This window comes from Hyperolius riggenbachi, chromosome 5, assembly GCF_040937935.1.
Source record: "Hyperolius riggenbachi isolate aHypRig1 chromosome 5, aHypRig1.pri, whole genome shotgun sequence".
Lineage (NCBI taxonomy): Eukaryota > Metazoa > Chordata > Amphibia > Anura > Hyperoliidae > Hyperolius > Hyperolius riggenbachi.
Window position 1 is genome coordinate 356528279 of NC_090650.1, and position 26348 is coordinate 356554626.

General features: G+C 44.9%; 1 protein-coding gene across 2 annotated transcripts in view; it reads right to left on the reverse strand.

Moving 5' to 3' along the window:
• The window catches only part of CPA6 (carboxypeptidase A6), a 160463-nt gene that overhangs the window by 42268 nt on the left and 91847 nt on the right, over positions 1 to 26348 (reverse strand). For both annotated transcript variants that reach the window (XM_068234820.1, XM_068234819.1), the window contains exons 2-3: positions 21408 to 21483; positions 5511 to 5635 (exon numbers count right to left, since the gene is read on the reverse strand). In XM_068234820.1, the coding sequence (XP_068090921.1) occupies positions 5511 to 5635; positions 21408 to 21483 (201 nt within the window). The remainder of the gene's footprint in view (positions 1 to 5510; positions 5636 to 21407; positions 21484 to 26348) is intronic.

Sequence of the window (26348 nt, forward strand, 5' to 3'; positions counted from 1 at the left end):
TTTCTCCTATGTTGCTGTAACTTACAGTAGGCAGTAGACAGAACCTTCAGGTTTTGGACTCGGCCATCTCCTCATGGGGAATTTTCAGGGTTTTCTCTATTTTCAAAAGCACTCAGTGAATGACAGTTGCTCCGTCCAACTGCTAAAAAAGTGTACGGTGAGCAGGGAGGCTGGCCGGCATCATTGTGTAAATCCTTTTCAAGGAGTGTCTTTATAAAAAATAAAGGCCATGCTGAGAATCCCCCATGAAGAGATGGACTGGACCAAAACCTGTCGCTTCTGTCAGATTTATACTACCTGCTGTAAGTGACAGTAACATAGGAAAAATATAATTTATGGCTCATTTTAATGTGGAAGAAACATATTTCTTATTTGTATATCTTTACATGTATTTTAAAGTTTACAATTTTTAGCAATAGTGGTCCTTTAACTTTCTTGATTCAAACAAAATTTCTATGAAGAAAGTAAATAGAAACCTCCAGAGATTTCGCTGCATCTTCACATTTTAATTTTTAAGCTAGACAGACATTAGCTGAGTGCAGAATTAGAACTTACTGGACCTGATCCAATTCACTTTTTCCTAAGTTTTCCCTTAGAGGACAAGCAAGGCAACAAAGTAAATCTATCTTTACTTACCTGGGGCTTCTTCCAGCCCCTAGAAGTCACGTGTGTCCCTTGCCGCAGCTCCAGTCTTCTCCCGGGTCCTGCTGGTAGCCTCTAGAGGATTGCCAAACCTTCGATGGGTCGGCGTCTTCTGCACATGCATGAGCGTGCATGTGCCCAGGTCACCCCCAGGTCGCGCATGTGCAAAAGACACTGACCCCTTGGGGGGTTGACAATCTTTCAGAGGCTGCCAGTGGGATCGGGAAAATGGCCTGAGCTACGGCAAGGGACAAAAGCGACTTCTAGGGGCTGGAAGAAGCCCCAGGAACGTAAAGATAGATTTATTTCATCGCCTCGCTTGTCCTGTAAGTGATATTTTCACATTATCAATACATGCCTTTCAAGCAACCAGCAAGCAAGAAAGTACTTTTTCACCTAATGTTTTTGTAGTTTTTCAATTGTAGAGTGAAAATGTATTTTTAACAGAAGATGAATAATTATCTCATAGGAAAAAAACTTAGAGGATAAAAGGAATTGGATTGGGCCCACTTTCTGTCAGCAATCTGTCTGTCACTAAGAATCACATCTTCCTCTTATTAGTGGAACCCAGAAGCCCACTTTAAACTGTTCTGTGAAACCACGAGTCCAAAGCAAGGCATTGCCATATACTGTATCACTGGATTTGCAATTTCGTGCCGAGTACAAATCTACAGCTTTCCTATTTTCACCTCATTACCCCACTGAAATGAATTAAGAAATAATACTAGTAAGGGTTTGTTCAACTAAAAATCACACGTTCACCAGCCCTTTGCCACCTTGTGGTACAGACTAACCAGCAAGCTCATGGTGACCCAGAACTCATTGGAGTGTGTTAGGGACTACAATGGTCCTAAAAGCCCCCTTACTAAGATGTTAAGAAAAACAAAAGTTTGCTTTCCTTAAACAGAAAGAATTTGCGATAATTCAGGTTGGAGTGAGCCTGAGATGTCTCCCAGTGCAACACTGCTGAATATATGCAAATTAACCATTGTACCCTTAGAAGCTAGACACACTTCCAGAACCGCTGGAATGCAATGATGTGTCAGCTTGTTAATTTGTACAGAGCCATAATAATCCAACATGCATACAGACTGTTTCGGATTGTTTGATCCTCATCAGTGCATGGCATGGATTACTATGGCTCTATGGAGTAGGGCTTGTAACACCGAGAGGTACAGACTAACCAGCAAGCTCATGGTGTCTAGCTTCTAAGGGTACAATGGTTAATTTGCATATATTCAGCAGTGTTGCACTGGGAGACATCTCAGGCTCACTCCAACCTGAATTATCGCAAATTCTTTCTGTTTTAGGAAAGCAAACTTTTGTTTTTCTTAACATCTTAGTAAGGGGGCTTTTAGGACCATTGTAGTCCCTTACACACTCCAATGAGTTCTGGGTCACCATGAGCTTGCTGGTTAGTCTCTACCTCTCGGTTCTGGAGGTGTGTCTAGCTTCTAATGGTACAATGATTAATTTGCATATATTCAGCAGTGTTGCACTGGGAGACATCTTAGGCTCACTCCAACCTGAATTATTGCAAATTCTTTCTGTTTTAGGAAAGCAAACTTTTGTTTTTCTTACCACCTTGTGGTGATTGGGAGGAAAAACTTGTCGTGTCCTGATGGCTGTTACATTGAAAAAGCCTGATGAGGCTGCCAAAAGGAGCTTTCCATGTACCATCTTGTTGGTATGGGTCACTGGATTTAAACACCAAGTTACCTGGGCTTTCAACTAATGCCATAAGATGAACAAAACTGCCAAGCAACTGGTATTGTTTAGAAGGAAAAAGCAACTGGTATTGTTTAGAAGGAAATAAAAATGACAGCCTCCACATCACTCTCACCTCGTGTTTACTTTCAGCACTGTTTTTTTTTATTAAAACATTATAAAAAGTATTCACTGGTACAAAGGGGTGAACAGTGGAGACCAGGTCACAACAGACTCAAGAGTCTACGTTACTTGTTCAGGATGTGCTTTTGTGATGTGTCCAAAGTTGTGCTATTGCTCTGTGCAGATATCTCTGTTGCTCACCCCAGGTTACCCCTCTGTATACCAGTCGCCCACTCATAATGAGATGCCTGATATATTGGCAAGTCTGCTGCCTCTGGAGCCAGAGAAGAGCTTTGACATTTTGTTTGACTTATGACTTTACATATTTTCTGCTATCCTGGCATCTCCTGTCAATTGTACAATACTATTTACACTTTGATCTGGAGCCTCGAGGTCTGACTTTCTTCTGACCTTTTCCCTTTTTGATTTTGTGTTTAAGTATTTTTTTCATCTCGTCTGTTGTTGTTTCCTATTAGTGCTGCCATATTCTGCCGGCAGCTTGCTTTACCGTTCTCTGTGCATTTATTCAGTCTCATAACTACTAAGATAAAAGGTTTAAAAATAAACCAAATTATCACAAATAATTTTTACAAGTTGTGAAAGTTGCAAACTAATGACGGTGAAATACTGTATATACTCGCATATAAGCCTAATTTTTCAGCACAAAAAAATGTGCTGAAAAGATACCCCCTCAGCTTATATGCGAGTCAGTTGAGCAGAATGGATGGTGGAGCAGGTTTTGTTACCATTAGAGGAGCGTAAGGATTGTGCATTAGTAATCCTGCTCTTGCCAGCTGACCCCTTGCCGTGTCCATACCCCATCCCCTGCAACATTTTCTGCAGAGTGTGCTGATCAAGACTACCTGTGTCCCCTGGATTGTGGAGCAGAGTGTACAAGCAATGTGTCATGTGACCCGCCCCCTATACTACATCATTGGGCTAAATTTTGACCCTCTACATCACAGTCAGCAGACACATGGCAGCCAATTAGGCTGCACTCCCTCCTGGAGCCCTACCCCCCCCCCCCCCCGTTATAAAAGGCAGCAGCGTCGGCAATGTTCTTACTCTGTGTGCTGCTGTATTAGTGAGAGAAGGGAGAGACATTGGAGAGATAAGGAAAGCGATAGTTAGGAGGTCTGTTAGCTTGCTCCTTGCTGATATTTGTTGATGAAAAGCACCCCAAAACTGCTCTTTTGAGAGCTAATGTTCTTCTGATGTGTTTTTTTTTGTGTGTGTGTGTGCCACTGACACTGCACAGCTGGCCCATGCTAATTGCTGTACTGTGCCAGGCCCAGCACATTCAGTGCATACTGTACCTTTCACTGCTTCTGTGTGACTGCACTTTGTATTATACCACCAGCAGTCAGGTCAAAAAAGTGTTCAGTACCTCACTTTTATCAAAATGAATGAGGCATGGATCCCGGAGGGCTACTGCCTGCCCGAAGACTAAGTCAGTCCCCACACATAGCATCTCTGCCTGCACACTGTGTGACTGCCTGCCCCAAGACTAAGTCAGTCCCCACACACAGCATCTCTGTGTGCCGGCCGCTGCTGCCTGCCCCAAGACTAAGTCAGTTCCCACACAGCATCTCTGCCTGCAGGCCACTTGACTGCCTTCTCTGCCACCACCAACAGGGTCCAGGACTCCAGGTGGATTCCTGAATTTTTATGTCAGCTTCTGCTAGCAGCGGCTGCTACCAAACATAATAATAATTTTTCTGGTGTGTGCACATGCCTAATTTTTTTTGACTGCACTGCAGCTGCAGCAACAAAACAAAAGGCATGTACATGTGTCAATTCACCTTTGTGATCGTTACCTTGCCACGGTGAAGGGGCTTGCATATAACAATGAAGCAATGACCGGCTATATGAATGTGTTGGGGGGCACACCTGACCCAAGATAATAATGTCGTTGCTTCATTGTGGACAGTTGTTCTGTCATTTAGCTATCTTAGCCCGACCATATGGGCTTGAAAACCGCCATCACCTGCACTCTCGCCATCGTGCACACCAGTCCAGCATAGCCATCACTACACGGCCATCTGTTTGTGGTGTGTTTCACAGTGAGTTTGGTCTGTCAGTGTGAAGCAGTACACTACTTACACTAACTGCTGATCCATGTATACACACACAAGATGTTTTCAAGCACTTTAGACCTCCAATTTAGCAATGCAATGTGATTTCTGCCTTTTAGGGATTATAACCCTGCTGTGCGTCAAATCCATAATTTCCCCCGGGACTTTTGGCATGTATTTCACTCCGCCATGCCCCCCTCCAGGTGTTAGACCCCTTGAAACATCTTTTCCATCACTTTTGTGGTCAGAAACAGTGTTTGTAGTTTTTCAAGTTCGCCTGCCCATTGAAGTCTATTGTGGTTCAAAAAGTTTGCAGGTTCGCACACTTTTTCGGAAGTTCGAGTTCGAGGCTCGTGAACCGAAAATCGGGGGTTCGGGCCATTTCTAGCAATGATCAGGGATTCTTTCTGTGTGGCATTCGCTGTCTCATATCTTTGACCCTATCTAGTGGCGTCTTGAGACATGACTATCATCCTTGTGGCACATCTGGCTATGGGGAGGGGTAATGACTTGTACTGGGGGCACATCTGGCTACTGTGGAGGGGGCTATACTGGGGAGGGGGCTTATATGCGAGTCAATCACATTTTCCTGGTTTCTGAGGGATAAGTGGGTACCTCGGCTTACACACGGGTTGGCTTATATGCAAGTATATATGTATTATGCAGAATTCCTTCATGTTCTATATTATCCTTGTACTCAGCTTCATATTATTAAATAAGCACATATTTAGAAAGAAAACATCAATAGACTGAGGACCATATGCAATTCACTTTTTCTCCTGACTTTTTTCCTAGGAGAGAATTTTTCAACTTCCGTTTAAATTTACTTTTTAGCACTTTGCAATGGAAAAATTACCAAATAGTAGGTGAAAATTACCATCAGTATTTGGAAAATCCCACAAATATTGCCAACATTTGGAAAGAAAAAAAGAAATAGCCTTATAAGCAGGGTCTAATCCTTACTTGTAGTCCATGTTGGCTTGCCGTAAGTAGCTGAGCAGGACTTCGGAGCTGATATTGGAAGTGTGCACATCGGTCAGCGTGTCTTTCCATATGTTACCAATGCTGCTAGGCTGCCAGAGATCCACCTACAGTACAGGAACTAACAAGTAAATCATGCATGTCATGGATACAAAGACTCCTATTGATTGTCACTACTACATCTGCTGGTCTCCACTTTGCACTTGGCACACGTAGCTCAAACTCAAGAGTCAAAATTAACACAGCTCTACTCTGATAAGATTATATGTAACATAGCAGTGGCTTGGTCAATTCTCATCATGAATATTTGCAGTTTTGAAAGCATCAGGGGATCCACTGGCATTCTCATTTTTGCTCATATTTTCTGTTTGTGATTGCCTTGAACACACCAAGTGATGTATTCTGGGGAATTTGGAGCATGAAAAATGTTGGGAATGCCTGATTCTGCAAGAAGATTATTGTTCAATTTTGGTCATTTGTATGAGAACATTCTGATGCCACTGCTATGTACAATTGCAATTTTCCCCAAAAAATGCTGTTTAAAAAACAGGTCAGATTATTACGTAGGTAAAAAATGTTGCAGCAAAAAGGAGGGCGTCATGGAAATGTGCTTTTATTTCATAACAAAAGTAATGAAAGTTTTTTGGCAACATTTCTGGGATTTTTCCTGTGAGGGATTAGGAGGACGATGTTGTAATTAATGACTGCAACTACTCAGTACATGCACCTCTCGAAAGGTTATCCAATTATTCTCTGCTCTTCGCTATTTGACATCATTATGCCCAGTGCAATTAGTACATGCTTTAAACTGCGAACAAGTCACTTAGCTTATGCTGTTTAGTCAAGGGTGATCGCCGTTCCAATAATCCAAGTATGATAATTAGATATGTTCTGTGATAATCACAGCAGTACTACAGGCGTCATGTTGAGCCTCCCGTCATTGCAGCTACCAAAGTGTGACTTCATTAAGGCCATGCACTTTATAATCGCATTATGATGATATCTTTCATGTTCTCTTTTCCAGTTTGTGATTTTTTTTTTTCTCACGGAAGTATTGGGGAAGGGGGAGCGGTACCCGTTCTCTGTTGCCTGAAAACTGCTTTTACTATTATTATTTCTATTGATTTATAATGCACCAATATATTCTGTGCAATGTAAGTAACAATCATGGTGCCGGTTACCAATGTTAAAAATAGTAGCCGTCTTCACCCAATTCAAAAACGGATCCATGGGTGATCCGGGAGATCTGTTTTGAAAAACTGAACAGAGAGTCTGGACTTCACGGAGCCCGGATACACGGAAGGTAGTAAAAGGCTACACAAAAACGGATCTCCCTCTACACAGAGAACTTTTGCACACAAAACAGAGGCAAAAACGGATTGCCTACTGCCTGCTCCTCCCCTCAAAATCATCTCTTATCCAATAGAAACACACATGAAGAAAGGACATATGTTGAAACGGACTGGAAACGTATGCTACAAAAGGACAACATTTTGAAAAACTGACCAGTTTTGCATCGGTTTTTAGAAAAACTGATCAGTTTGAAACGGATCCGATCTGCAACTGGATAAGTGTGGACCGAGCCTACATAATAATACAGACACCAATATACAAAATACAGAATTGGTACAAAATACAGAATTGGTAATTACAGTGACAAAAGTAACATGATAGTATGAGAATAAAATGTATAACAAATTCCAAGACACAGGGGGATAGAGCCCTGCCCTTGTGAGCTTACAATCTAAAGGAATGGGGGATGGGGGGGGGGGGGAGGGGGCAGAGGTGGCATAGTATACAATAATCATAACTATAGGCAGTGTGTTTTTAGGATATTTAGTAGGAGTGCAACTTGGCCTTAGGTCAAAGGGGGGATGGCCTAAGGTAGAGCGTATGGAAAAAGTGAGTTTTGAGGGAGCGTTTAAATAATAACAACATTTCTATAGTGCTTTTCTATCACAGGACTCAAAGCCCTTCGGCTCTCTCAGATTCAAGATATCGAAGATAATTTATGAAACAGAATTAATAAAAGTTGATCTTTTTTTCTAAACTACCAGTACGCCATCAGGAGCTGCTTGTGGTAATGCTGCCCCTCAAAACAATGTGCATAGATCAGAAATACAATTTTGCCAGCAGTGCACAGGCAACAATTAAGTATTTTAAATATTTAATACTTAATTTATGTACCTTGACAGGTACCTAATCTATTGCAAGTACACTTTGTTAGTGACAAGGCAGCCACATAACTACATTGATCAAGTATCAGGCCTAAGAATAAGAATGATTCTGCATGTTAACTCACACAAATCTATGGGCCTGGAATTATGTTGAAACGTGTGCAAGAGGGCAGAGCTACAGCTTGCGCCAGTCCCTCTCTTGATTCTTTTCCTAGCTTTAGGTCAGTGGTCTTCAAACTAAGGCCTGCGGGCCGAATGTGGCCCCCTGAGGCTTTTTTACTGGCCCCCACACACAAAAAGTATTACTTATAGATGCGGTCAGCTACATCTTTAAATATTGGTGGTCCGCATATAGAATAGCAGTGCACCACCCATCCACATGGAAGCCAGAAAGCAGTAATTTGCTGTTTTCCAAATTCCACATCAGGTGACACTTTTGTCCAATTGGACTGCAGGTTGTCACCTGGGTATGCTTCACTGCCTGGCCCGCAAAGTCTTCTACATCATTTTATGCATACTTCGGCCCCCCAGCAGTCTGAAGTATGTTGACCCGGCCCTCGATCCAAAACGTTTGGGGACCCCTGCTTTAGATGGTTTGGACTAGAGCTGCAGGCTAGTGTTGAAGCTATGATGTATGCACAAATATAATCAGTTTTTTTCATCGTGGACTTACCTAGTTTTACAGGTGTTTATCAATTTGTGTCAGCCCTGTGAATACAACCCGACATGTTTTGTCTCTATCTTCTTGTACTGACTGCCCCACCCCATTTTTTTATTGCCCAGTCTCTTCAGTTTCTACATTTCTTTGTTCTTCTGCTTTATCTTTGTTATCACGCACTGTTGCCCTATATGCAATTAGTTTTTTTTTCCTGAGCTTTCTTCTAGATATTTTTACACCTTGAAAATAAAGTACCTTTTAAGCACTCAAAATAATTTTGATAGTACTTTCTTATCTAATTGCTGCCATTTTTTCAATTGCAAAGTGCAATTGTAAAGTTATTTTAAAAATAAGTTGAAAAATTATCTCCTAGGAAAAAAACTAGGAAAAAATGGAATTGTATATGGCACCTGGGGCCATATGTTTTCTCTTGAAGTTTTGCCTAGGATAATTTGTCATCTTCTATTTAGAATAACTTTTCATCACTTTGCAATTGAAAAAGTACCAACAAGTAGGTGAAAAAAAAGACTGTCAAAACTATTTTAAGTATTTTCTTGCTTGCTGGTGATTTTAAATGAATTTTATTGACAAGTCTGAAAATATCACCTGGAGAAAATTCAGGAGAAAAAGTTAATTGCATATGGGCCCTTGTCATAAAATGCTTCTTAAGCCACCAGCAAGCAAGAAAATACTCAAAATAAATTTGATTGTACTTTTTCATCAACTTTTGGGTACTTTTTCAATGGTAAAATGCTGAAAAGTTAGTTTCTAAAGAAGATGAAAATGATCTCCCAGGCGATAACTCAGGTGAAAACGTTATTAGCATAGGGGCCAGTTTCTTTTTTTTTTTCTATTTAATTCATATTACTGCTGGATAACGTTGGACAAAAACATTGTTACCTTATTATTATTATATTAAAACTATAGCATCCTTTTTAGCTTATTGAATTTTGTCATATAGTCAGTACAAATTCTCTTCACTTGTGTGAGTGACATTTATAACTGGCAGTGTATACACAGTGGAAATCTATCTTGTTTGGAACAGATGCAGGTCAAGCCCATTTTATACTGCTGATTATATTTAACCTCATTCTTCTCTCAATGCAAGACCTGCAGCAAAGGCTAAAGCTAACTATAAGTCTTGTTAATGGAAGCTCTGTGACCACAGGCAGCGTATTGAAATACTGTTAGGAACCTTTTAGAAGAACTAAAATGAGGCAGCATATTGAAATACTGTTAGGAACCTCGTGGAAGCACTGAAAATGAATGCAGTGCTCCAGGCTGATGCTTGAGCTTGTCACACTATACGTCTGATAGCAAATTAGGTTATAAGATGTAGTCCGTGGCTGGATAGTGTACTGGTTAAGGGCTCTGCCTCTGACACAGAAGACCAGGGTTTGAATCTTGTCTCTTCCTGCTCAGTAAGCCAGCACCTATGCTGTAGGAGACCTTGGGCAAGACTCCCTAACACTGCTACTGCCTAAAGAGCGTGCCCTAGTGGCTGCCGCTCTAGCGGTTTGAGTCTGCCAGGAGAAAAGTGCGATATAAATGTTATTTTTCTTGATCAGTCGCAAAGGGTTCACAAGTTGAGTGTCTCACAAACATATGGTGGCCATTCTAATGTATGTAAAAAATATTAAAACACTAATCTTAAAGAAAACCTGAACTGAAAATTAAAAGTCAAAATAAGCATACACAAGTCATACTTACCTTCCATGTAGTCTACTCCTCAGTGTCTTTCTCCTGTTCCGCGTCCTGTTTGTTCCCTGTGATCAAGGGAATTTTCCGTCCTCCATTTTGAAAATGGCCATTACCCATAACAGCTTTCTGGTCAGCCCACAGTTAAACTGTAACATCGCCCACTTGAGTCATAGGGAAACATGGACATTACCTGGTACATCAGTTTTCCTCTCAGCTATAACTGACAGCAACTGATATTTTACTGACAGCAACTGATATATTTCAGATCTGACAAAATATTGTCAGAACTGGAAGGGATAATTGTCAGAAGAAAATGGTGAATTTCTGAGAGGAACTGATGGCAAGGTAACTATGTAATGTTCATTTGAAGTTACCTCATGTGTTTATTTTAAATATTTTTACTTAGTACAGGTTCTCTTTAAGTGACTCCCAACTTGAAGGATAGTATTGATGTGCAGTGGAGGAAAGTGCTAGTTATCTTTTTATAAGTTAAGGAATCTTTATTTTTTTTGTATTGCTACTTTCTCTAAGAGAAAAAAAACAACCCGTATCAAATCATAATTTTATATATCAAATATTTCACCAGTCTCAATTACAATGGCATACTTAGGTTTACTATTATTATTTAGTATTTATATAGCGCTGACATCTTCCGCAGTGATGTAAAGAGTACATTGTCTTGTCACTTAACTGTCCCTCAGAGAGGCTCGCAATCTAATCCCTACCATAGTCATATGTCTACATGTATTTTATGTATCATAATCCAGGGCCAATTTTAGGGGGCAACCAATTAACTTACCTGTATGTTTTGGGGATTTGGGAGGAAACCGGAGTGCCCAGAGGAAACCCACGCAGACACGGGAAGACCATAACAACTCTGTGCAGATGGTGCCCTGGCTGGGCTTTGAACCGGGACCCAGCACTGCAAGGCAAGAGCGCTAAGCTCTATGCCACCGTGTTGCCCAGTATTGTCTTCCCTGAGGTCGTGTAGCAATAGGGGATAAAGTGGTGGCAACCACACCAATTTTGTGACATGACAGTAATCAGCAAAGGCAAGAGTCAGAAGAAGTTAGGCAGTAATAGACACCCTCTGTCGGGTCCTACCAATCTGAAGCTGAACTGAAATGCCCAGACTGTGGAAAGGCAATCTAATAAATTGACAGGGCAAACATTTGTTCCAGGAATGTAAAACATCTCAGTCAAGAGTGGAGGTTTAAGTTATGTTTAAAAGTCCACTGCAGTGAAATTTAGGCTACAGGGATTACCCTAATAGCATGTTTCTAATGACTGGTACACACCATGCAATTCCCCCTCAGATTGACAAGTTGAATTTATACTTCTTCTCTGGTAGTTACTAATTAATGGAAAATTGAATAATTTTCCTTTCCACATGCATCCATGGCAGCACATACGTACGGGTAGTGACTCTGCCTCCACTACCCCCTGGAATCATTTACCTATAAATTAATGACAGTGTTGGCGTTCCCCAGTCTTTTAGCTATAATACTCACCAAATGGACTGGAAGGGAGACCCGTGCTGCCATGAATGCATCAGGAAAGGAAAATTACTTTGTACACAAGAAAATCCCGCTGCACCAATGAGTAAGGTGAAAAAATTGAAAATTCTTTATTCCAAATCCAGCATCTCAGCATACAGGTAAAAGGCTCATGCGTATCGGAGCAAGAATGGCTCCTTAATCATAGCATTGGAGCTATGATTAAGGAGCCATTCTTGCTCCGATACGCGTGAGCCTTTTACCTGTATGCTGAGATGCTGGATTTGGAATAAAGAATTTTCAATTTTTTCACCTTACTCATTGGTGCAGCGGGATTTTCTTGTGTACAATTTGATGCTGGTCTAGACTCCCTGCTCCCATTGCTGGGTGAGTGTATGTGTAGCAGCCCTTTTTCTACATTATTTTTCCAAAGGAAAATTACTGTTAGGTAAGTATTCAATTTTGTGTTTTCCCAATGCCTCCATGGCAGCACTTACTGGAGCTAATTATAAAAAAAATTAAGGAGGGAGTGCAAGTTGCAGTGCAAAGAAACAAAAAAATGTATTCATTGACTGGAGGACAACCACACTCATAAATGTATAGGTAACTTATCCTTATTGGGTAGTCACTACCTGTAGGTAAGTGTTGCCATGGAGGCATTAGAAAATAAAGATGGGATTCTGAAAAGTTCCTTTACTTCTCCTGAAATAACCAATCTTCCGCAGCTTTATAAATAGAGCTCTGTGATCTACGGAACTGTGTGTATTCTAGTGGAGGATGTGGCAGATGTAGTTTAAAGTGCTTATACTGTGTTTAGCCTGGTAATCTAACTATCCTGAAAAAGCTGCAAGCAGGCTGGAACCAATCGCTCCATAGAATTAGTGTTGGGCGAACAGTGTTCGCCACTGTTCGGGTTCTGCAGAACATCACCCTGTTCGGGTGATGTTCGAGTTCGGCCGAACACCTGATGGTGCTCGGCCAAACCGTTCGGCCACATGGCCGAACTAAGAGCGCATGGCCGAACGTTCCCCGAACGTTCGGCTAGCGCTGTGATTGGCCGAACGGGTCAGGTGGTTCGGACCCCGAACGCGCTCTGATTGGCCGAACGGGTCACGTGGTTCGGCCCGAACGCGCTCTGATTGGCCAAACGGTCATGTGGTTCGGGTAAATAAATACCCGAACCACGTCATATCTCCGCCATTTGTCTGTGGGTTTAGCTTTGGGTAGGCAGGCAGGGTAGTTCGCGCTCCAGCCACGCTAGCCAGGGTCCCCCCAGTCATTGTGTGTAGCTGCTGGGAACAGTAGTACACCGCTCGCTCAGCCACACTATATAGCATTGTGTGTACTGCCACTGTGTACCTCGCTCAGCCACGCTATATATAGCATTGTTTACTGCCACTCTGTGTACACGGCTCAGCCAGACTATATAGCATTGTGTGTACTGCCACTCTGTGTACACCGCTCAGCCAGACTATATAGCATTGTTTACTGCCACTCTGTGTACACCGCTCAGCCAGACTATATAGCATTGTTTACTGCCACTCTGTGTACACCGCTCAGCCAGACTATATAGCATTGTGTGTACTGCCACTGTGTGTACACCGCTCAGCCAGACTATATAGCATTGTTTACTGCCACTGTGTGTACACGGCTCAGCCAGACTATATAGCATTGTGTGTACTGCCACTCTGTGTACACCGCTCAGCCAGACTATATAGCATTGTTTACTGCCACTCTGTGTACACCGCTCAGCCAGACTATATAGCATTGTGTGTACTGCCACTCTGTGTACACCGCTCAGCCAGACTATATAGCATTGTGTGTACTGCCACTGTGTGTACACCGCTCAGCCAGACTATATAGCATTGTGTTTACTGCCACTCTGTGTACACGGCTCAGCCAGACTATATAGCATTGTTTACTGCCACTGCCACTGTGTGTACACGGCTCAGCCAGACTATATAGCATTGTGTGTACTGCCACTCTGTGTACACCGCTCAGCCAAACTATATAGCATTGTGTGTACTGCCACTCTGTGTACACCGCTCAGCCAGACTGTATAGCATTGTGTGTACTGCCACTCTGTGTACACTGCTCAGCCAGACTATATAGCATTGTGTGTACTGCCACTGTGTGTACACCGCTCAGCCAGACTATATAGCATTGTGTTTACTGCCACTCTGTGTACACCGCTCAGCCAAACTATATAGCATTGTGTGTACTGCCACTCTGTGTACACCGCTCAGCCAGACTATATAGCATTGTGTGTACTGCCACTCTGTGTACACTGCTCAGCCAGACTATATAGCATTGTGTGTACTGCCACTGTGTGTACACCGCTCAGCCAGACTATATAGCATTGTGTTTACTGCCACTCTGTGTACACCGCTCAGCCAGACTATATAGCATTGTGTGTACTGCCACTCTGTGTACACGGCTCAGCCAGACTATATAGCATTGTGTGTACTGCCACTCTGTGTACACCGCTCAGCCAGACTATATAGCATTGTTTACTGCCACTGTGTGTACACGGCTCAGCCACACTATATAGCATTGTGTTTACTGCCACTCTGTGTCTGCTGGGAACAGTAGTACACCGCTCACCCGCCACTGTATAGCATTGTGCTCTGTGTCGCTGCTGGCAATAGTGGTACACCGCTCACCCACCACTGTATAGCATTTCTGTACTGCCACTGTACTGCTGCCAGTCAGCGTGTACTTTAAGGATAAGTGAAATGAGGAAGAAATCCGGTGAAAGAGGGAGGGGCAAGGGAAGAGGTGTTTCCCCTGACGGTTCACGTACAGGCCACAGGGGAGCACCCAAGAAAACCCACTCAATACCGCCCATGTTGTCCAGGACAACAACCCTCACAGATCCAAAAGAACAGGACCAGATAATTACTTGGATGACCTCTCAAGCGTCCAGCAGTGGGTTAAGCAGCACCAGCACATCACGCACGAGGTCCGAGTCCTCAGCCAGTTACAAGGAGCCAGTGGGCACAAAGCTGACACAACCGGCAGCGACACCACGCACACAACTGCCAGATAACCAGTCCGATGAATTACCTCAGGACACAATGGGGTATTCGCAGGAGCTATTCCCAGGCCAACAAACTTCCACCTTTGAAAGGTCAATGGAGGAACAGCCAGAAATGTTGTGCCCGGATTCACAACCATTAACTGTGGGAAATGCACCGGGCACTGAAATACAACAAGGCGAGTCCGAGGACTTTGAAACCCAAATCCCAGAGCAAGTTGGGCAGGAGGGGTTGCAATTGCAGGAGGTCGGCCGAGAAGCTCTGGAAGACGACGTTGGAGTGAGCTGCGCAGAGGTTGTTCTGGGGAGCTCTACTCCACGGCGGCGGCCCCCCACAATGACATATGACGAGTTTGAGGAGATGGAAGAGGAGGGTATGGACAATATGGACATAGACCCAGATTTTGTTTGTGAACGAGAACATCGCCGTCGTAGCAGCAGCACAGATGAGTCTGTTGAAGAACCCACTGCTGCACGAGTTCGCCTTGTGCCACAAGGTAGGCGGCGCGCAATTTCAGGCACCACAAGCATGGAAGTTCAAGTGAGAGGCAAAAGAGGCGCAAACAGAAATCGCCAGCAAGGCAGGTGCTCCAAAGTCTGGGCTTTCTTTGAAGACTGCACTGAGGATGTTACCATGGCGATTTGCAAGGTGTGCAAGACCCGCCTGAGCAGGGGGAAAAGTATTAACAACCTCTCCACCACCAGCATGAGCCGCCACATGCTATCCAAACATCCCACTCTGTGGGCAAACTCGACAGGACAGGGTACCAGCAACACTGCCTCCCTTGGGTTCACCAGACTCACCACCAGACCCGCCTCAGCAGCAGCAGTAGCCCAGCCATTGCGTGGTTCACAACATTCACAAACATCAGACGACGCTGACACTGTCACTTTCCGGAGTAGTGCTCTTGAGGTCTCCCAGTCTTCATCAAACACAACAACCAACAGCCCTTCAGTGTGCAGCCCTACGGTTCAGTTGTCTGTCTCGGAGATGTTTGAGCGCAAGAGGAAATTGCCAGCAAATGACCCCCGGGCCGTGGCAGTAACAGCCAGCATAGCCAAGCTTCTGGTCTGCGAAATGCTGCCATATCGAGTGGTGGAGACAAACAGCTTCAAGGGCATGATGTCAGGGGCCATCCCACGTTACGTGGTTCCCAGCCGCTACCACTTTGCGCGCTCTGCAGTGCCTGAGTTGCATGAGCACGTGGTCAGCAAAATAACCCGAAGCTTGAAGAATGCCGTTGCCTGCAAGGTTCACCTCACCACTGACACCTGGACGAGTGCGTTCGGCCAGGGTCGATACATCTCCCTTACCGCGCACTGGGTGAACCTTGTGGAGCCTGGCAGCGATTCCTCACCTGCTACGGCGCGGGTGTTGCCCACGCCGCAAACAGCTGCACCGCCGTCCCTCCCACTGGATAACAACAGCAGCACCTACCTCTCTGACTCCTTCTCCTCCAACGCATCTCAAAGCTGTACCTCATCCGGAAACGCGAACCCAGCACCAGCAGCAGTAGGATCGTGGAAGCAGTGCAGCACAGCTGTTGGCATGCGTCAGCAAGCGTTGCTGAAGCTGATCTGCCTTGGGGATAAGCAGCACACAGGGGAGGAAATTTGGAGGGGAATAAAGGAACAGACGGATTTGTGGCTGGCACCGCTGGACCTGAAACCGGGCATGGTTGTGTGTGATAATGGGAGTAATCTCATTCGCGCTTTAAGGTTGGCTAAGCTGACACACATCCCTTGCCTGGCGCACGTGATGAACCTAGTAGTTCAGCGGTTCCTGAAGACATACCCAGGCGTGGCCGATCTTCTGTTAAAGGTGCGACGAGTGGCCAAACATTGTAGAAATTCAAGTACTGCTTCGGGGGCACTCGCCAAGATGCAGGAGCGATTCAATCTCCCCCACCATCGCTTGCTGTGTGATGTCCCTACGCGCTGGAATTCTACGCTGCACATGCTAGCCCGCTTTTGCGAGCAGAAGAGTGCAGTCGTCCAGTACATGACGGCGCAGTACCGAGGCGCATCCGGCCAGCTGCCAAGCTTCTGTGGATCCGATTGGGCCAACATGTTGGACCTCTGCCAAGTCCTCCAAAATTTTGAGCAATCCACGTTGCTTGTGAGCAGTGACAACTCTTCAGTCAGCATTACCATACCACTGCTGTGTTTACTGAAGAGGTCAATGTTGAAAATCAAGGAAACAGCTGTCATGATGCAACTGGGGGAATCTGAAGGAGAAAACGATCAGCGTGATGGTACCAACATCAGGCCATCCGCCTCAGGAAACGCTGGCCCCAGCAGCTATGACGAAGAAGAGGAGGAGGAACAGCTGGAGTTGAAGCAGGAATTTCCTGCCACCACTGACGAGGGCCAGAGCGGTGCACGTTGGACTTCCACAATTCAGCGCGAATGGTCAGCAGAAGCAGACCAGGAAGAAGGTGACGACTATGATGCATCACAACAACTATCACAACGCTCACAAGAGGATGATGAGGATTCTGGTAGGACTCTGGCACACATGGCTCAATTCATGCTAGACTGCATTGAACGCGACCCACGCACTGTGCGCATTCTGGACAACACCAATTACTGGGTTTATACCCTTCTAGATCCACGGTACAAACACAATGTTCCAAAACTGCTTGAAGAAAGTGTCAGACAGGTCAAAATGGAAGAATACCAGCAGGTCCTTGTGGAGACTTTAGAGAGGAGATTGACATCCTCCCCCTCCTCTAGCCAGTTGTACGCCGACAGACTGACTTCCGCAAACCCAGGACGACCAGGAGGGCAGCAAACAACACAAGCCGCAGCTAGTGCCCAAAAGGGAATGGTATCGGCAGTGTCCTTGGAGTGGGAAAATTTTCTGACACCCATGCAGCAGCAGCCCACTGAACAGCAAGCGTGCAGATCCACCTCCAACACCGATCGCCTGGAGAAGATGGTTAAGGACTACATGTCAGATGGCGTAGCTGTGTCTAACAATCCATCTGCACCCTTCAACTATTGGGTATCGAAGCTAGACACCTGGCACGAACTGGCAATGTACGCAATAGAGGTGCTGGCTTGCCCGGCAGCCAGCGTTATGTCGGAACGCTGTTTCAGTGCTGCCGGAGGCATCGTCACAGATCGGCGTATCCACCTCTCCACAGAAAATGCAGACCGTCTGACTCAAATTAAAATGAATCAATCCTGGATTGGAAACGACTACGCAACACTCCAGGACCCCAACCAAGTAACATGACCAATGAACATCTGGGATGGTTTAGCGTTTCCGGTCCCTGTTTATTGAACCTCTCATCTGTATTACATTTATGACTGCATGGCGGCAAAAAGCATTGCTGCTATATCCGCACGCTTTTTGTCCTCATGCAAGGCCTGGGTTGTTGTGTCTCAAAAAGCATGGCCTTCTCCTCCTGCGCCTGCTCCTGTTCCATCACGTGTGCTGCTGCTGCTGGGTTAGCGTTGCCGGTCCCTGTTTATGGAACCTCTTATCTTTATTACATTTATGACTGCATGGCGGTACAGAGCATGCTATCCGCACGCTTCTTGTCCTCATGCAAGGTCTGGGTTGTTGTGTCTCACAAAGCGTGGCCTTCTCCTCCTGCGCCTCCACCTGTTCCATCACGTGTGCTGCTGCTGCTGCTGCTGCTGGGTTAGCGTTACCGGTCCCTGTTTATGGAACCTCTTATCTTTATTACATTTATGACTGCATGGCGGTAAAAAACATGCTATCCGCACGCTTCTTGTCCTCATGCAAGGCCTGGGTTGTTGTGTCTCAAAGCGTGGCCTTCTCCTCCTGCGCCTCCTCCTGTTCCATCACGTCTGCTGCTGCTGGGTTAGCGTTGCCGCGTGGTCCCTGTTTATTGAACCTCTTATCTTTATTACATTTATGACTGCATGGCGGTACAAAGCATGCTATCCGCACGCTTCTTGTCCTCATGCAAGGCCTGGGTTGTTGTGTCTCACAAAGCGTGGCCTTCTCCTCCTGCGCCTCCTCCTGTTCCATCACGTGTGCTGCTGCTGCTGCTGGGTTAGCGTTACCGGTCCCTGTTTATGGAACCTCTTATCTTTATTACATTTATGACTGCATGGCGGTAAAAAGCATGCTATCCGCACGCTTCTTGTCCTCATGCAAGGCCTGGGTTGTTGTGTCTCAAAGCGTGGCCTTCTCCTCCTGCGCCTCCTCCTGTTCCATCACGTGTGCTGCTGCTGCTGCTGGGTTAGCGTTACCGGTCCCTGTTTATGGAACCTCTTCTCTTTATTACATTTATGACTGCATGGCGGTAAAAAGCATGCTATCCGCACGCTTCTTGTCCTCATGCAAGGCCTGGGTTGTTGTGTCTCAAAGCGTGGCCTTCTCCTTCTGCGCCTCCTCCTGTTCCATCACGTGTGCTGCTGGGTTAGCGTTACCGGTCCCTGTTTATGGAACCACTTATCTTTATTACATTTATGACTGCATGGCGACAAAAAGCATGTTACCTGTGCAAAGAAACATGACATTTTCCGCATTTAAAAGACAGTTTTTCCTTTGAAACTTTACAATCAATTTTCTCAAAAACTATAAGCTCTTTTTCAAATATTTTTTTTCCTCTTGTACCCACTCCCAAGGTGCACATACCCTGCTAATTTGGGGTATGTAGCATGTAAGGAAGCTTTACAAAGCATGAAAGTTCGGGTCCCCATTGACTTCCATTATGTTCGGAGTTCGGCGCGAACACCCGAACATCGCGGCGATGTTCGGCGAACGTTCTCGAACCCGAACATCTAGGTGTTCGCCCAACACTACATAGAATGCTGAATGTAGCATAAACCAATGGTTATGAATGCACACTTGGCCTACACAGACATAAAGGTAATGATTTATTAGGCTCCATCAGTCTCCTGATGCCGTACATTAATGCTTTTGCTGTTTAACCTCCCTGGCGGTTTATTTATTTTGCCAGGGAGGCTGCAATGGGGTTTTTTTTTAATTAAAAAAAAAATATTTCATGCAGCCAACTGAAAGTTGGCTGCATGAAAGCCCACTAGAGGGCGCTCCTGAAGCGTACTTTCGATCGCCTCCGGCAATCGAAAGTAACAAGATAGGCCGCAATGAGCGGCCTATCTTGTTTCGCTTTCCTCGTCGCCATGGCGACGAGCGGAGTGACGTCATGGACGTCAGTCGACGTCCTGACGTCAGAGCTGCCCGATCCAGCCCCTAGCGCCGGCCGGAACTGTTTGTTCCGGCTGCGCTGGGCTCGGGCGGCTGGGGGGACCCTCTTTCGCCGCTGCACGCGGCGGATCGCCGCGGAGCGGCGGCGATCGGGCAGCACACGCGGCTGGCAAAGTGCCAGCTGCGTGTGCTGCTTTTTTCAGAATCAAAATCGGCCCAGCAGGGCCTGAGCGGCGACCTCCGGCGGCATACCCCGAGCTCAGCTCGGGATTACCGCCAAGGAGGTTAAGCATGGGTTGGATGTGATGAGCTGCAGCTTTCCTTTGTTTTAAATAAAGCATATAATAATGTAGTTTGCATTGTTTGAACAGCAACCATGTGTGAGCATTTCACTTATTTATTCTTTTTTTTGGGGGGGGGTTTGGGGGCTGAAAAAAATAAAATTGCACCGGTTGGGACACCTTGGTTTATTTTTGAAGGTATTTTAGGAGTCATGCTAGATTGTAATAACTGGCACTTTTTTTAATTCCATATTTTAGTAAGTGAAACATATATTTGGCAATTTTGTCATGAGTGCTTCCGAAGCTGCCTGAGGTGGCAAATCAAACTGAGGTGATGGTGCTGGAACAAGGGATACAAGAGAGGAGAGGGAAGGCTCTATATGATCCAGAGGCTTCCCTGTCCAAAGGTAAGTATCTAACTTTTTTTTTTTTGTTTGCTTTACACTCACTTTAACCACCTCTCCTCCCCCAGTACTAGTACCTACATCCCTGCTTTACCTTGCAGGGACGGAGATACTCCTCCCTTGCTGCCCTGCACTCTCGCTCGCACCCCCCCTCCTTCGGGAATGAATGGGAATTCAGTTCCCATTCACTAATCCAAGCCTCCGTGTGAATGAGCGCCTGCGATCAATTAGATGCCGCATCGTTCACAAAAGCCGATACTTACACGTCCACCCATTGCTTCCTATTTAGCGTACTAATAGCACTCAACGGAGAGGTATGCACGAGATCATCTTGCGGCCAAGTAGTAAAATTACACCTACATACAATTTTTTTTTTATAAAAAGTCATACATTTACATTTAAAATTAACTATTTCCCTCCCACATTCTCCCATAGTACCCAGGGTTTTTTTTTGTATTAAAAAAAAATGTACATAAAAAAAACCATAAATAGTTACCTTAGGGACTGAACTTTTTTAATATGTATGTCAAGGGGGTATATTACTGTTATTTTTTAAATCATGGGCTTGTAAATAGCGATGGACGCAAAATTGAAAAAAATGCACCTTTATTTCCAAATAAAATATTGGCGCCATACATTGTACTAGGGAAATATTTTAAATGTTGCAATAACTGGGACAAATGGGCAAATAAAATGTGGGCAAATGGGCAAATAAAATTAAAACGATAATGGCCGAAAACTGAGAAATAATGAATTTTTTCCATTCTTTTCTTATTATTCCTGTTAAAATGCATTTAGAAAAAAAATAATTAATTAGAAAACAGTACCACCCAAAGAAAGCCTAATTGGTGGTGAAAAAAACAAGATATAGATTGTTTTGTTGTGATAAGAAGTAATAAAGTTATAGGCGAATGAATGGAAGGAGCACTATTGCTCTGGTGTTTAAGGGGAAAAAACCCTGGAATTGACTTACCTGAAGCTGATGGTATATATTCTTTAATTCATGGGTCTCTTTATCATTCTTGGGGACAATTCGTATTACTTTGTCGCTGTGAAGAAGAGAAAACCCTCAGCATTAGGAAAAAATAGTTCTTTGCAAGTCGTCTTTTTATATTTACATCCATATAAACTCTGTGTCACTCGAATCACCAAATTCAAACAATATGCAGCTTTCCAGCGCATTATATATTTTCAAATATTCTATCACCATTTTCACTTCTGCTTACACCTGGCAGCTACACAGAAGCCACTTCATGCAATATACAGACGCGGGGCATAACGTTCCTTGCCAGGCGCAATCATGACACATCATCATCATTCTTCTTCCATTTTTATTGTAAACACTCCTTTTTCATGGTTTCCTATCTTCTGTCACACACAGTTTCTGCATGGATGCCTGGAATCATACATATTCTTTTATTCTTTAACTCCTTTAAAGGGACTCTGAACAGTGCAGAATTACACAGGAAGACTTTTCCCCAAAGTCAGCAGCTGAATGGAGCTGCCGACTTTGGGGAAAAGTCGTCCTGTGTAATACAAGCAACTATGGAAAGATGCATACCATTTTGAAGCTCTCTTTCTCCTCTTTCCAACGACATAAAGCGCCGCCCTACGCCTTTTAGTTTTCGTTAGTTTTGCGATCGAAATCGCGGTGGCCGCGATTTCGATCGTGAAAATAGCGAAAACTAAAAGGCGGCGTTTTATATATTGTTGGAAAGAGGAGAAAGAAAGCTTCAAAATGGTATGCATCTTTCCATAGTTTCTGCACTGCTCGGAGTCCCTTTAAGTGGGATACAACACTGACATTACATTCACTAGAAATGTCTTTTCCCACTTTTTATTGCCCATTCAAATACCATCATGGGCGTAGCAATCACCCCTGCGACCGCTGCCATCACAGGGGGGCCCGGAGCCTTTGGGGGCCCCTCCTCCTTCCTCTCCCCAAACGCATGTTCAGCCAATTAGCAAAAAAACTCCCTCTTCACTCACAAAAACCATATGCAGCAGCGTGTGTAATTTTTTTCCTGCTTCCAGATGCTGCTTTACAGCAAATAACTCTCTGCTGCTATTTGCCGGCTCCCAATCACGTGACCCACATGGGGTTCGGGGCACAAGGGGGCCCCATGCTATAATTTTTGCAAGCGGGCCCTATTAAAGGACAACTGAAGTGACAGGGATATGGAGGCTGACATATTAATTTCCTTTTAATCAATACCAGTTGCCTGGCTGTCCTGCTGATCCTCTGCCTCTCTAATACTTTTGGCCATAGACCCTGAACAAGCATGCAGCAGATCAGGTGTTTCTGACAGTTTTGTCAGATCTGAAAAGATTAGCTGCATGCTTTTTTTCTGGGGTGATTCAGTCACTATTGCATCCAAATAGGTCAGCAGGGCTGCCAGGCAACTGGTATTGGTTAAAAGGAAATAAATATGGCAGCCTCCATATCACTCTCACTTCAGTTGTCTTTTAAGTCTAGTTATGCCCCTGGATACCATATTTGCTTTTGTGCACAAGTAATATTGTCTGTCTACAAATTAAAAGGTCCCAAAGTACAGTTATCTGCTCTGAAAGCTGGCATTGCATGTTACTGCATAGCTGCTAAATGTATATATTTAAATCTATCTACAGTAGTGATCGCTTTTCAACTGGACACATACTAAAAGCAGAGAGTGCTCAGTTTCAGCACTTACTAAATGTATCTGACAAAGGAACGTTAACAAAATATAATGTTATCACCTATTTGGGTGAGGCCAGAAGCAGCCCACTGAAGCAAGGAGCTTTCCACTGAAGAACAAAGTGCTGTGTTTAACTGTCTGAATGCTGTTCTGCTACAATTTTTTTTGCGTTAGAAGGTTTAAGGCTGTAAATGATCTTTAATAAGAGCAAATAAATGCTGAGTTTCATACCACTTTAAAAACCACTGAGTAAGACAAGATAACAGCTTTGGCATGTTTCACTAAGCACTGCTATTAGACGATTAGTGTACAAAGGCACATGCAAGTGATGAATGAACTGCAAGTGTCTTTCAGTACACATTGCAGCAATGTGAAATACACCACTCAGCTAACATTAATCTAAGTCTTATACAACCTGTATCATCTACTCATAGTAAGTGTTTATTATGGTTTTTATTTATTTAAAGGGAACCTAAACTGAGAAGGATATGGATTTTTCCTTCTAAAATAATACCAATTGCCTGACTCTCCTGCTGATCCTGTGTCTCTATTACTTTTAGCCGCAGCCCCTCAACAAGCATGCAGATCAGGTGCTCTGACTGAAGTCAGACTGGATTAGCTGCATGCTTGTTTCTGGTATGCGATTCAGCCACTACTGCAGCCAAATAGACTAGCAGGACTGACCAGCAACTGGTATTGTTTAAAAGGAAACATCCATATCCCTCTCAGTTAAGGTTCCCTTTAAGACCATCACCATCACTACACAGACAATAGAGGGCGCCAGAGGCACAACTTAGGAGTTGCGGGCCGCAGTGGAGGTGTTACATTGAGCCCCCTCAAGCACTATATACTTGACTAGCAAATTTATGCCCATTGGGCATTGAAAGTTGCAGTGAGGGAGATTAGTAAAGTATGGGCAAGTTTGAGAATACCAGTAGGAATAGTAGGAATGAGTGTGCATACTGTATGCAGTAGTAACTGTATATGGAAAGTATTGGTACACTGTAGACAAATGCAACCACTCGGCACTCAAAACGTTTTCTTGTGGAGAGGAATTGTGACCTGCATCTGCATTATAAGGAATACAGTCTTCACCCCAAAACACACCTAGGTTGCGACATTTGACGAAAGCCAAAGGACGTGCAGCCGGTATATTTCATGTGGAAAACTACTGACAAAAGCACTGTACATTGAGGTAGGGTGACCAGGGGGGATGGATGGACGGCATCTGTCCCCCCCTGGTCACCCGAACCCTGAGCACCCCAACACCAGCATCTAACCAAGTTTGAAACACCTATATGTGAAAGATGTCTATGTACTATCTGTGACATGAAGATAAAATAAAGCAATTGGGGGGGCGTGGCTTGCTAATGGCCGCGTGAAGACGCTTCCTCCTTGAGCTCCCGCAGCCTTGACTCAATAACGGCTTGATACAGCTCTATGCCAAACCAAAACCGCTAATGGGCAGCAGCAAAAAGAAGGGAAGCAAAGCCAAGAAGATCAAACCGTCCCACTCGCAGATCAGACGGTTCCTCCGCCCGCTTGAGAGGAGACTACAAGAAAGGGAGGCCGACGCCATGACAGAGTCACCAAACGGCAGTGCAAGTACAAGAACCGGCACACCTCCCCACGGCTCCGAGGCACCCTCTCACTGCTTCTCCTCCCCTCCGGGTGACGGAGATCAACCACAGAGCAGTCCGGGCCCTGCTGAGGCATCTCCTAGCATGACGACCCGACCTACGCAACCCTCCCAAAATGGCCGCGGAGAGAGAAGGTCGCCGAAGCTCACCCCGCAGAGCTCTCCAAAGAGCGCACAGACACCGGTCGCTGAAAGACTCGGTCCGGACACCCGCAACCCGATCCCATCTCAGGGCAATGCGAAAGGAGAGGGAAGGTCGCCGAAGCTCACCCCGCAGAGTTCTCCAAAGGGCGCGCAGTCACCGGTCGCTGAAAGACCAGGCCCGGACGTCCGCAACCCGACCCCATCTCCGGGCAATGCGAAAGGTAACCGGCTAAAGACAGCAGAAGGACCCCAAAAGCAAGGTACGAGTCTTACCCACCCACAACACATACAAAACTCTCCCAGCACTGCGACATCTGGCGCTTCCACCCCTCGCAACTCTCCGAAAGCTCCCAGCCATACCTTGCCTCCCTCTTTCTCACCCACCTTGGAAGGAGCTGAGTCCTTTATAGAGGTTGACCTTCATGAGTACATTAGATCCCTGCCGACCAAACAAGATCTCGAGAACTGTGTAATGCGCATTATGGATAACTATAAACAGGAGATGGCCGAATTTCGCCAGGATTTCAGCCATGTAACAAAAAGGGTAGAAGACGTAGAAAAGCAACAGGAGGACATAAACACCACCCTAAACACTCAAGAAACTACCATAAACGCTCACTCAGGCCACATCTCTGCCCTGTATATGAAAATAGATGATCTAGAAAACCGTCAAAGACGGAACAACATCCGTATTAGAGGTGTGCCTGAATCTACCAGAGCACCTGACATAATGGCCACGGCCGAAGCTATCTTTAATATGTTCCTAAATGCGCCGGCCGGGAATAAAATCGAGATAGACAGAGCTCACAGGACGGCAGGGCCCACAAGCACTGACCCGACCAGACCACGCTATATTGTCTGCAGAGTCCATTTTTTCAAAGAAAAAGCCGCAATAAAGCAAGCCGCACGCACAAAAGGAGAAATAGACTTTGACGGTGCGAAAATAAACCTACTACCTGATCTCTCAAGTCTAACCTTGCAGATGCGTAAAGCCATTAAACCTCTGCTTGAAGTCCTCAGGGAGCGTGACATCCTGTATCGATGGGGTTATCCCTTTTCGGTACACATAACCAAAGATGGCAAATCCGTCACCTTCAGTTCTCCCCAGGACCTACAAAAAGTTAGAGATACTTTTGATCTACCAGCAATTGAGCTCGATGAGTGGCCAATCCAAACAACAACCCTGGCTATGTCACAAAGAGAGAGGTGGAAGAGAGTCCCACTGAGAAACAGGTTGCAAAGATCCAACACAAATCGCTAATTAGCAATTACCCTTCTGCATTTTATTGTTGCACTGTCATTTATTGTGCATTTTGCTGACCTGCTAAATGTTATTTTAAACTTTGCTTGCATAGAACACCATCCCTCTCAACCTCCTCGGGTCGCAGGGATGTTAATTTAGGTCTGTAGCACGCCTTGGCACTATGCTATGCGGGCTGCAGACCTGGCCTTCTTA